Source organism: Bos javanicus, chromosome 13 (genome assembly GCF_032452875.1).
Source record: "Bos javanicus breed banteng chromosome 13, ARS-OSU_banteng_1.0, whole genome shotgun sequence".
Classification (NCBI taxonomy): Eukaryota; Metazoa; Chordata; class Mammalia; order Artiodactyla; family Bovidae; genus Bos; species Bos javanicus.
The window spans coordinates 21,683,181-21,696,266 of record NC_083880.1 but is presented as its reverse complement, the minus strand read 5'-3'; the positions used below and the strand labels follow the sequence as shown (position 1 = coordinate 21,696,266).

The 13,086-nt window shown below is 36.2% G+C and overlaps 1 protein-coding gene across 2 annotated transcripts in view; it reads right to left on the bottom strand.

Moving 5' to 3' along the window:
* The window catches only part of PLXDC2 (plexin domain containing 2), a 426,407-nt gene that overhangs the window by 108,982 nt on the left and 304,339 nt on the right, over positions 1-13,086 (bottom strand). For both annotated transcript variants that reach the window (XM_061435962.1, XM_061435963.1), the window contains one exon: positions 4,921-5,020. In XM_061435962.1, coding sequence (XP_061291946.1) covers positions 4,921-5,020 — 100 coding nt within the window. The remainder of the gene's footprint in view (positions 1-4,920; positions 5,021-13,086) is intronic.

Below are 13,086 nucleotides of genomic sequence, written 5' to 3'. Positions count from 1 at the left end.
CTTTCCAGTAATCACAATATTAGAGCAACAATGAAATACCATGTTCCGCATATCAAATCTGTGAAGTTTAAAAAATGATAATATTGTCTGAGAGCATTTGGGGAAAAAGGGTATGTAATATGATGCTGCCAGGGGAGTAAATTGTTACAGCCTTTATAGAAAACAATTTGTCAATGTACATAAAAATCCATTAACATTTAAGGGTTGCATATTCACTTTTTATGAATTAGATATGTGTAAACATTTAAAAAGAGGATGTTCAGTACTGTTGTTTTACTGATAATTAACATGAAAAGCAACCTACATGACAAACCAGTACAGAAACAAATTATATAAATTATGAAACAAAGGAATTTGTTGCAGCTATTGATGACCACATTTAGACAGGTATTTAGCAGTGCAGAAAAAAAAAATGTTGTATATAAGAAAAACAGGCGCTAAACATATTTACAGGATAATACCAATTTTCTTCCTGTGTGTGTTTGTATACACTATAAACAAAATACTGGATGACGATACAAGGAAATATTGATTGTTATCTCTCTGTAGTAGATTTATGGGCACTTTAATTTCCTTCTTTGGGTTTTCTATTATTTTAAAAATTCCCTTGAATTAATATGGACTGTGCTCATAATCCCAAGTATGTTTTTACCTCATATTTCTATAATTTATAAACAAGTTCCCTACATGTAGACCTATTTTTCACATCTGTTCCTTTGGGGACTGAACTGACTTATCTCTGTGGCTTTTGTTCTAAGTTCTATAAAATATTTTATGAAAAACAGAAGGTAATGCAGACATATACAACCAACAGACAATACAAAAGGTTAACAAACAAATGATGTCATAATCAGAAAGAATGAGTTTCAGAGAGAGTGTCAAAGTGTCCTTGAGTGGAAATTCCCTGTGGCCTCACTCTTCAGGGCACTGGGTCTGGGTATGGACACCTCAGTCAGAACTACTGTCTTTTTAAAGTAGCAATGTTGATTCTGATGAATAAACATACATGCAAATACAAATACAGTGTTCCTTTGTGCCAGGTACCACATGCTATACACACATTGTATCTTTAGATACCAAGATGGTCATTTTGCACATAAAGAAAGTTATAGAAATTAAATAAAATGTTCAAGGTCTCATAGCCAGTATTCACATGACAATATCCCTTAAACTTTCTGGACTATTAACTAGCTTTTATCTTTTACTTTTTTCAAATATAAGGATTAATTTCATCATAGACATTTTTCTTTTTTTTTTTTGAAGGAGGAAAGGAATTTCCCTTGTAACCTCAGAACTGTTTACTAACTTACTAACAATGCCTGAATTCCCTTTGATATTTTAAACTATCAGACCACCTAATCTTTTTTGAAAGGTAAAGTCTATTTTAATAAGCCCTGGTGAAAGTAATAAGGAAAACATTTATTATTTGGATGCCTTTAAAAACTGAAAAAAAAATTGTTTTGTTGTCGACGTTATGATGAAAGGGAGGTGAATCTTCATAATAAACAAATTCCATTTGCCTTATACCTTTTTGAGTGCTTTACCAAACCTTTACCAAATCTGATAAGAATGGTATACTAATTGTGGGTCCACTGGGAAGAATTATTCTCATGGTTGTCATACTTTCCCGTGTTGTCATGGCTAGATTAAGCCAAGGATCTACAGTCTATAACCCAGGTAACCAAAATGATTGTGTGTTAGTTAGTTGCTCAGTCGTGTCCAACTCTTTGCAACCTCATAGACTGTAGCCCACCAGGCCCCTCTGTCCATGGGATTCTCCAGGCAAGAACACTGGAGTGGGCTGCCATTTCTTTCTCCAAAAGGAACTATAGAAAGAGAGAAAGTAAAGTCACTCAGTCCTGTCTGACTCTGCGACCCCATGGACTGTAGCCGACCAGGCTCCTCCATCCATGGCATTTTCCAGGCAGGAGTACTGGAGTGGGTTGCCATTTCCTTCTCCAACCAAAATGATTAAAAGAATGGAAAATCGATCTTATGAGAATGAGGTCCTGTATAATAATGCACCTTGGAATACAGAAGAAATAAAACCACCCATTACTGAAGATAATGATCAGTTTTCCCTAAATTCACTCAGGAGAAGAAAAACGGGTAACAGAGATAGAAGATTTAAATTCCCTATAAGGATGACTCCTAATAAGCAAGGTTGCTAAGTAAGGGAACAGAATCTTGAAAAGAACTTAAATATTTATCTAAATTCTGATTGTGCAAGTAAGTAGCATATTGATCTCTAGGAATCATCTAATTCCTCAAAAAAATATTACTTGTGTAACTTGTATTACGGTATTCTTGGGTTAGCCTAATCTCTGGCATAAATAAGTAAGCTGTTTTTTTTCCCCCTGACTGAGAATACAATGCAACCATGCAACCATGTCTTTTACATTGAACTTCCTAACACATACTGTTACACTTTATAAACGTGGGAACAGATTTTCAAGGAGATTAAAATTTCTCTGTTTCTCCAAAGACTTTTAAGTAGAACACATCAATTCCAATGTTGTTGCTAAAATATGGTCCCATCTAACGGCAGGGATGAGTGGACTGGAAACTCAGGACTTCTGTTCCTTCTTGGCAAATTTTCTCAAGATGACACTGAGGTTAACAGGAAATGTGAACATCACTCTGGCACAAAGCCTGCCTGAGAGAAGCTTCTCCCTGAACTCAAAACTTGAGTACTTCCTTTAGATGAATGCTGAGTCCCAAACTTCAGATGTAATCTGTTCTCAAAATTTATATTAACGTTGCCAATTTATTCAATGAAATTTATACTTAAGAAGGATATTTTCCCCTCCAAACATAAGGGTCACCCTATTACAATGTCACAAGGGATGCAAAAATTGCATTTAGGGATGATGCTGTCTGAGGACAATTTTGTCATCTGTCAGTTCTGACAGTTTTGTTTTCAATTTGGTCCTTTTCCCATATATTTTTTAAGTTGATATGTCATATTTTCACTTTTATTCAATTCAATAAATTTTCTATTCCTTCTTCTTATTTATTTATTTATTTTTTGCCTCACCTTATGTGGGATCTTCAGAGAAGACAATGGCACCCCACTCCAGTACTCTTGCCTGGAAAATCCCATGGATGGAGGAACCTGGTAGGCTGCAGTCCATGGGGTCGCTAAGAGTCGGACTTGAGCGACTTCACTTTCATTTTTCACTTTCATGCATTGGAGAAGGAAATGGCAATCCACTCCAGTGTTCTTGCCTGGAGAATCCCAGGGACAGAGGAGCCCAGTGGGCTGCCGTCTCTGGGGTCACACAGAGTTGGACACGACTGAAGCGACTTAGCAGCAGCAGTATGCGGGATCTTGGTTCCCTAACCAGGGACTGAACTTGTGCTCCCTGCAGTGGAAGTGGGGAGTTGTAACCACTGGACTGCCAGGGAAGTCCCCTCTGATACAATAATTGAATATTAAAATACATTTGCAAAAAAAAAAAAAAATTCCTTTACTTTGGTGGATCTTCTTCTTCAAACAATAATATATCAGAATATCAATGTGTACCAGGATGGCTTTTGAGGAAGCTGCAAATAAAATTCTTTCTGGGATGAAAGAAGCCACAAATAAAACTAGCGATCCTTTTACTTGAGTGATAATTGGCTCAGGTCATGCTTGACTGAAAACCTCTGAAAGGAAAAATGTGAGAACATTCTTCCTCACACAGGAATCAACTTGGCCTCTTCCAGGGCTCAGCCTCTTGTCTAAGAGTTCTGTCAGGATGCCTTTATGTTGCCTGCACATAAGGATATGTCTCTGCTCTGTTCACAGTACAGGTTTGCTTCTGGAAAACCTGCCTTGATTTAACAGTTGGCTGGAATATTACCTCCCACAAATTCTCAGTGAACAAGGAGAAACAGCCATGGAAGATTCACTGTCTTCACCAAACAGAACTGCCACAAATGAATGTCATTCTAAACTGTAATTATAAGATAACCCCTATAATGTTTCCAGCCAATCCACTGCTCTGAAAAGTCTAATTTGCACTGCATTTACTTTCTATATTTGAGAGATGACATAATTAAACAGATGTAGCACAAGTCTAGAACAAACAGCATACGCATGTGATAAATCAAGTCTACTGCTATAAGGAAATAAAAGAGGAACAAGACCTTTGAACAAAAGGGAAAGGAATGATCTAATCTTGAGATGTATTATATTGTAACCTCTTGCTTTACATGAATACATCCAGGACACAAATAATAATCACCTTTGGTACTACCATACCCAAGCAACCTTTAGGGCTATTCTTGAAATAGAGGGAGGTTTCTGAAAACAGAAGCTTTCAAGAAATGGCTATTTACATGATCAGAACTACTACAAATAGCAGTTACATTTTTGATTTTTAATATGATGACCAGCTGCCCAAGTAACATATATGTTTTTATTCTAAAAATATAAACTGCACTAGAAAGGCAAAAGTGATTTAAACCAAAAAATAAAATATATTATGTGATAGGTATGGCTCTGTCAATATTTTTTAACCTCAATTTCTATACTTTTTAAAATAAATCTTCCTTTAGACTCTCAAATAATTTTATAAGAATGTTTTAAATATAGAATGGCACAAAGCTGTTCTTTTGCTGAGAAATTTATGTAAACTAAACAGTCACACAACTATCAGTCAAATAACTTGTCACTCTTTTAAGTTCTTCTTCCTATTAATAAAAGAAATATATCTGCACAACCAAACTATTCCAAAGAATCCAAGCTGTCTTGGCTTGGCTATTTAATTTCACTCCTCCTAAATTATTAGTTCAACACTACCAGAGAGATAGCAAATGCCAATTAGACTTATAAGCCAAACAATATAATTAAGAAGCAGCAATTAGCCTAAATCAACCTCCTTTCAATTTACCCCTACAGCACTCAGACTCTGAGATTACCCTTCTTCTACATACTGGGAATTTGTTGGATCCTGTGGACAACGACAAATGCATCTGACAGGCCCACTTTCACTGGGTGATTGGTCGAACTTATCTGTGTGACCAAGACAGGAATCTGGAAAAGAAAAAGCATATTGTTATGAGTTAGATTTGAATTTCATTCAGGGGTAGGGGTGGGGAATGTCATCCTTCTGTTTAATGGATAAAATTAGATGATGGAGATGAATGGACAGAGAGAACAGGAAATAGTAAAGAAAAAAGACATAAATATATGAAAATAACATCTGTTTAGAGCTATTTGATGGGTTAAAGTGACAAGAGGGTTCCTAGTCCTACAGATGGGGCTATTTGATGATGAAAGTAACAGATTCTCCGAGAATCAAATGGATGTTGAATGCTGAAAATTTATCACACATACTGGCACACCATGAATGCATGTAGTGCTGGCTATCATTTCAGAAACACAGATTTTTTTTGGTTTCATTTGTTTTCCCTAAAGACTGTATTATATATTCATTTTCACAGTTGAAAAAAATCCTTGTTTTCAAGTGGCCTTGTAGATATAAAATGTAGAGAAAGATAATAGTGTGCCCTTAACTACATATTATTAACATACATTTGATTATTACATTGATTAAAATTAATATTAATAGATAAATTAAAACTAATATTAATATAGTTGATTAATATACAGTGAGATTTGGCAATTGTTTGTTAATGGATGTCAAACTTCACTATCCTCGGTAAAACTCATATGGAAAACACATTATTATGGGTCAGTTTAAGGTCATATCTCCTAAATTTAAATCTCAATAGAACCAAAATCTGAATATTATAGACATCTATAATGCATTCATTTTTAAAAATTAGGACACACTGAGAATATACTAAACATGATACAACAGTAGTAAGACAAATTCTTACTACTAGTCATTTTTTCTAGATTAAGAAAAGAATCATTAGAGGTATGATTACTATTTTTACTACCAGTTTTATAGAGAAAAAAAGGGGAATGAACAATTCTATTCACCATTACAATGAAAAGAATAAAATACTTAGGAATATATCCACCTAAAGAAACAAAAGACCTATATATAGAAAACTATAAAACACTGGTGAAAGAAATCAAAAAGGACACTAATAGATGGGAGAAATATACCATGTTCATGGATCAGAAGAATCAATATAGTGAAAATGAGTATACTACCCAAAGCAATCTATAGATACAATGCAATCCCTATAAAGCTACCAATGGTATTTTTCAGAGAACTAGAACAAATAATTTCACAATTTGTATGGAAATACAAAAAACCTTGAATAGCCAAAGCAATCTTGAGAAAGAAGAATGGAACTGGAGGAATCAACCTGCCTGACTTCAGGCTCTACTACAAAGCCACAGTCATCAAGACAGTATGGTACTGGCACAAAGACAGAAATATAGATCAATGGAACAAAATAGAAAGCCCAGAGATAAATCCACGCACCTATGGACACCTTATCTTTGACAAAGGAGGCAAGAATATACAATGGAGAAAAGACAATCTCTTTAACAAGTGGTACTGGGAAAACTGGTCAACCACTTGTAAAAGAATGAAACTAGAACACTTTCTTACACCATACACAAAAATAAACTCAAAATGGATTAAAGATCTAAATGTAAGACAAGAAACTATAAAACTCCTAGAGGAGAACATAGGCAAAAACACTCTCCAACATGATCCTCTATGACCCACCTCCCAGAATATTGGAAATAAAAGCAAAAATAAACAAATGGGACCTAATTAAAATTAAAAGCTTCTGCACAACAACGGAAACTATAAGCAAGGTGAAAAGACAGCTTTCAGAATGGGAGAAAATAATAGCAAATGAAGCAACTGACAAAAAATTAATCTCAAAAATATACAAGCAACTCCTGCAGCTCAATTCCAGAAAAATAAATGACCCAATAAAAAAAATAGGTCAAAGAACTAAACAGACATTTCTCCAAAGAAGACATTCTGATGGCTAACAAACACATGAAAAGATGCTCAACATCACTCATTATCAAATTCAAATCAAAACCACAATGAGGTACCATTTCACGCCAGTCAGAATGGCTGTGATCCAAAAGTCTACAAGCAATAAATGCTGGAGAGGGTGTGGAGAAAAGGGAACCCTCTTACACTGTTGGTGGGAATGCAAACTAGTACAGCCACTATGGAGAACAGTGTGGAGATTCCTTAAAAAACTGGAAATAGAACTGCCATATAACCCAGCAATCTCACTGGAGAAGGAAATGGCAACTCACTCCAGTATTCTTGCCTGGAAATACCATGAGCAGAAGAACCTGGTGGGCTACAGTTCATGGGGTCACAAAAGAGTCAGACATGACATGGCAACTAAGCAAGAACAAGTCATACTTAGTATCAATATACGTGGCTTGAAGTATACTAGGTAAGTGGTAAGTATAGGAGCTGGAGTGGCAGGAAGATGATTCTTGGTGAGCATGTCATGGATTTAAGGAGAGGGAGAACAAGAGAGTCAACAGCATCATCAAGACTTCTGGTCTTAGTAGCAAGAAAAATGGCATCATGCTTTTCACTGGGGCCAGTGTGCTGCACAGCTTCAGGGTTCTTCCCATTGCTGTCTATGAGCACAGTGTCCTCTGCTTGTGCAGAGAGGACAGCTGTGAAGAGCAGCATAGAAAGGTCCAGAGAAGGAGGAGACTAGGGGCAGGAAGCGATGCAAAAGGAAGAGGACTGCAATACCACTGGCCTCGAGCGCTATTCTTTCACATTTTATAGAGTGCATGAATAAAAGCATAGAATTTCTAAAACTCTGCTATTTTATCCTGATTAAATATTAACATGAAAATGTACAAGAAGCTTTTGACTCTCCACATTTTCCTAGAAGCCAGCCAAGTCTTTTAGGAAACGATTACATATCATGTTTAGAATAAAACCACTTTTATCAATTGGATGAAATGCTTAATTTGGGAAAAGATTAATGAGGCCAAGTGTAGGCTTTCTCTTAGATTTCTTTCAGGAACTCATCTTCCTCTCTTCACCTGATACTGTCCTATCTTTTCCACTTTGCCTTCTTGGGCTGTTATCTTTTCACTTCAAAACCTCAAAGGCGTGGGGTTGTTCAGCATAAAGATGGTTCATCTACTCACTTACTGCAGTAAGTAATTGGGCCATGTGAGCTCCCTGTGAGCGAGTCAGGCCAGGCTTCACAGCTTATAATGAGAGGCCATTTGTTAAGCTAAATCAGGAGCATGGCTAAAACTACATTTAAAATGAACAATTTTTTTTTTTTTTTACTAACATCAACAAAGCAATTGTGTGTGTGCATATGTATACAAATAAACTGTCTAGAATTAGAACTGAGAGTGCACAAAATTAGCACAAGGACCTGTCATAGTGTCACAGTCCCCTACTCTATAGCAGACTCTGTATTGGATACAAAGTACGCAACTCAGAGAAGCCATAGCCAAGGGTAATGTCCAAGAACAAAAACTCTGAAACTCTACTTATGGAAGCTATTCTTTATCCTTTCTCCAAATTTATATTCATCCTTAAAATGTCTCCTAAGTTAGTTCCTGAGGATGTCAGTCAGGAAGCCAATCTGCATACAATCTCTGAACAACACCAGCTTTTAAAAAATGTGGCTTCATTATTTTCAAGAGCCTGTAATACTCACCTTTTTATGATTAAAGCTAAGCTTAATTTTCACTTGACCTCTGTATGATTTGTAATGAATCATAAATTTCTAAGAACAGGTTTTTCATTCCACAGGACGGATACAGAAAAGGAGTGTTAACACCAGTTAAAATATGCTTCCATTTCGGCTTACACAAGCATTTGTCAATTCTTTTCTTTTAAGGTATTTTAATTTTCCTTCCATTTCATAAGACATAGATAAGTTTGTTACTTAAGTAAGTATAATTTTTTTCTAGAAATGATACAGTGAAGCACATGAAGTATGGAGGCAGAAAAGAGTTGGAATAACTAGGTGAAATTAAGGCAGGAAATGGTATCAGGCGTCAGCTTAGGGCAGAGCATGCAGGGCTTTGGCGGACGATTCAGAGACAGAAATTGTTCTCTTTTCCGTCTGTGGTATTATTCTCCAGGACACAAGGGTCAGACACAGTACTGAAAACGTGAACTTTTATGTCTGTCTCTATAACAGTTAGGTGGGTAACAGCATGCTGCTCGAGTCAGAGGGAACAGAATTTTATTTTTCTCTGTGTTCTGCCCTGCAAACCTTGCCAAAACATTCATTTGTTTCCATTATGGCCCAGCTATGTATCTAATAGGCAGCACAGCATCTCAGCAAGGGTCTGATTGCAGAGCATGTGCTCCCAAGTATGAATCATATGCCTAGCAGAATGCAACTGGAGAAGAATTACTTTAAACTCATTTTTGTTCACTCGCTAACAACAGCAACGTGGTGTCTAATAGCTTATACATGTACCTTAAAAAAAACCCAAAGCTTGCAATTTTAACCACTCTTACCTTCACTTAACCCTTAACTTCCTACCTCATCTCCCTTAAAAATCTAACTGGGCTTCTCCTTATGCAGTAGGACATCCAATTTTTAAAAGTCATGCTCTCTTTTATTACTATCAAAGCAACACATAAAGTCCTGAGTATTAGGGCTTAGTTGTCTGAAAACTACATTTGAACAGCAGGGCTTTCAGTTAAATTTGACAATACAAACATCCATTTGCTTTCCTGAATATCGCTGCCAGTTCTCACAATTATTTTAATCTGCTTCTAGCTTTCAGTTTCTGAATGTTTTTCATATGCCAGCTATTCAGCAATGCACTTAATGGCCTGAAAGCAAAGATGAGCCATAAGTTAAAGATATATTATTTTTAATATTATTATTAAAAATTATTTATTTGGCTGCATCAAGCCTTAGTTGTGGCACTTGGGCTAGGTTGCCCTGCAGCATGTGGGATCTTAGTTCCTCAACACATCACCTGCATTGGAAGGCAGATTCGTAACCACTGGACCACAAGGCAGTCCCTAAAGCTATATTCTTAAAATGCTTCCTACTCTCATTTTCATGATTGTACCCCATAGAAAATCTGGAAGCAGACAACAGGATGAAATTGACAAGAACAGCTCTATATTAAAAGAGGGGCTTCCAACTTCATTTCTACATAAGTTAGAAATGGTCTCGGATAGGAAAGAAGAAATTGATGAAGGAGACCTTGGAGAGAGCACACCAAGAGTAAATTTTCTAGCCAATTGCCACTGAGTGGAAATGTAGGATGAGTGTTCCAGGGCTTCTGATTTCTCAAGAAAGGAGACAAATCTATATTTTTATGTGAAATCTTCAAATATCTAGATGTGGGAAATATATCCATTGGATGAGATTGTTGGATGGCATCACTGACTCAATGGACATGAGTTTGAGCAAGCTCTGGGAGTTGGTGATAGACAGGGAAGCCTGGTGTGCTGCAGTCCATGGGGTCTCAACGAGTCAGACATGACAGAGCGAATGAACTGAAGTGAACATATCCATGTTTTAAATACACATCACTGAACCCTCTGACTTAAAGACTGCCCATTACTGAACTGACAAAGTAGAGCTGGAGCATCTTTTAAAAGAAGAGAGTGAGGCAGGTACCCCCTGAAGAAGCCTGTACAACTTGGCTCAGGATAATGAAAACCATAATGGGGAGATCTTCTGATATGATAGCTGGATAAAGGAATTTGCCTAAACAGTTGGGAATAAAACAGCGAGGGAAAGGAAGTGGAATTAGGAAGCATACCCTGGATTTGAGGAGGCCTGGGAAAGTACAAGGCCTTTTGCCTCAAGGACAAATTAGCTCTTAGGTTCTGGAATCCTCAGAGCAGAGAAATGGGATATGGCCTGATATGGACAGGAGCCCTGTGTGAAACAAACCTCTCCATGTCATCTCAAAGATTAAAGGGAAGTGGGGCTTAGAAGGAGAAAATGCACCCAGGACGATCAAATACCTTGTCCAAGGACAACATAACCTACTAGTTGCAGGGTGGCATTAGAATAAACTTTCTGTTCTAAATATAATTATTTCTTGTAGGTCATTGATTCCTACTTCCTTGCTACTTTATTTAGTTATTTTCACTCCCAATATTATAAAGGAAGAATGGTTCAATCTGTCATTATCTTGTACTATGGGAAGTTTTAGAAAATGAAGATATTGGGGAGCTTTAGTATGTGAGATAACAAAATTGTATAAATGCAAATGAATTAGAGCCTAAATAAAGCCATGCAGATACAATTTTGCACTTTATGTATTTAAAATAGAGGGAAGTGATATGATATAAAAACATCTGTATCTACATTTTTCTTGGAATTATTTCTTGATAGTTTATAATTAGTGTTTTATGGTTTGCACTTTATGTATTTAAAATAGAGGGAAGTGATATGATATAAAAACATCTGTATCTACATTTTTCTTGGAATTATTTCTTGATAGTTTATAATTAGCGTTTTATGGCATCTGGGTTTTCTGAACCCTGTATGATACATTTATCAAATAAATTTTATTTAAACATATAAATATATCTATATACACACACACACACACACACACACACATATATATATATATATATAGTTTCTGGGATGCATATACATTATATTAACACATGTTAAGCATTCTTGCATACACAGCAATAGCCATAACAGCAAATCACTTCATACCTAAATGGCAATTGTTTCACTGTTCAGTTCTTTTTGGCTTTCTCCTTTTCCTTTGAATTTTTTTTTCCCTATAAATTTTACAAGCTCACCAAGTGTTCACCTTTTAATTCTTTCAGGATGATTATCATGAATGAAGGATCATTACAGTTTAAGTAAGAGAAATAGTTCTCAAAGAAATTTTAAAAATGCATTTAGGTTGCCAGTTAAACCCACAACCAATTGGCAATGATTTATTAATTATGCATCCTTCCACAAAAACAGTAAATGTTACACTAAGGAACATTAGGATGAAATACTTATATGGTAGAAGAGATTAAAACATAATTTAACCTAATAAACAGTAAAGTTCCTCTATATATACTTCCTCTAAAATTTGCTGCAGGATGAGATAATAAGTATTGGTATTCAACCATGAAAATGGATAAAGTAGACTGACTCTAAGGTAGGACATGTATTCCTCTATGGCCATAAAAAGACTGCATGACTTTTCTTTTTAATCGTATTGTCTGAAACCTCCCATGAACTAGTGAAAAAAAAAATAATCAAATTTACAATAGTCACAAAATGGATCACTTCCTTTCTGAGTCTGTATCTGAAGTAACAATAAATTCAAAATATAATAGGAGAAGAAAGATGAAACAAGTTAGAGAAATGCAACTCCTAAAATATGATAGTATACTAGGACAGGCAGCATCAAGAACTGTAAGAATTCTGGTTTCAAATCTGTAATGTTTTTGGAATAATATTTTGTGTGTGTGTGTAAACAGGCAGTTTCCTTGTTACATTATCAATAGACCAAGAATTTCAGGGTCTGTAGTATAATCAAGAGCTCTCCTGGTGGCTCAGTGGTAAAGAATCCGTCTGCCAATGCAGAAGACCTGGCTTTGATAGCCGGGTTGGGAAGATCCCCTGGAGAAGGAAATGACAACCCACTCTAGTATCCTTACCTGGGAAATCCCATGACACAGAAGCCTGATGGGCTACAGACCATGGGGTTACAAAAGAGTTGGACACAACTTAGCGACTAACAGGGCTTCCCTGGTGGCTCAGATGGTAAAGCATCTGCCTACAATGCGGGAGACCCGGGTTCAATCTCTGGGTTGGGAAAATCCCCTGGAGAAGGAAATGGCAACCCACTCCAGTATTCTTGCCTGGAAAATCCCATGGATGGAGCCTGGTAGGCTACAGTCCATGGGGTCACAAAGAGTCGGACACGACTGAGCCACTTCATTTCACTTCTTAGCGACTAACAAGAATAATTGTAAAGCAAACAAACATCACTATTCAATGGTAACTTAAAAAAAATACTGAATCTGTGTTCTATTATGACAGCTAGTTATTCCTATTAACAGAACAGAAAATGGTAATTTGATTTTTCCAAAATCCATTTATCTGAGAAAGGATCTATGTTTTTATCATTATTTTCACTTATGTACACCTTCTTTTCATTTTTTTTTTTAATTAACAAAATAGGGTCTTTCCTGGTGGCTCAGTGGTGAA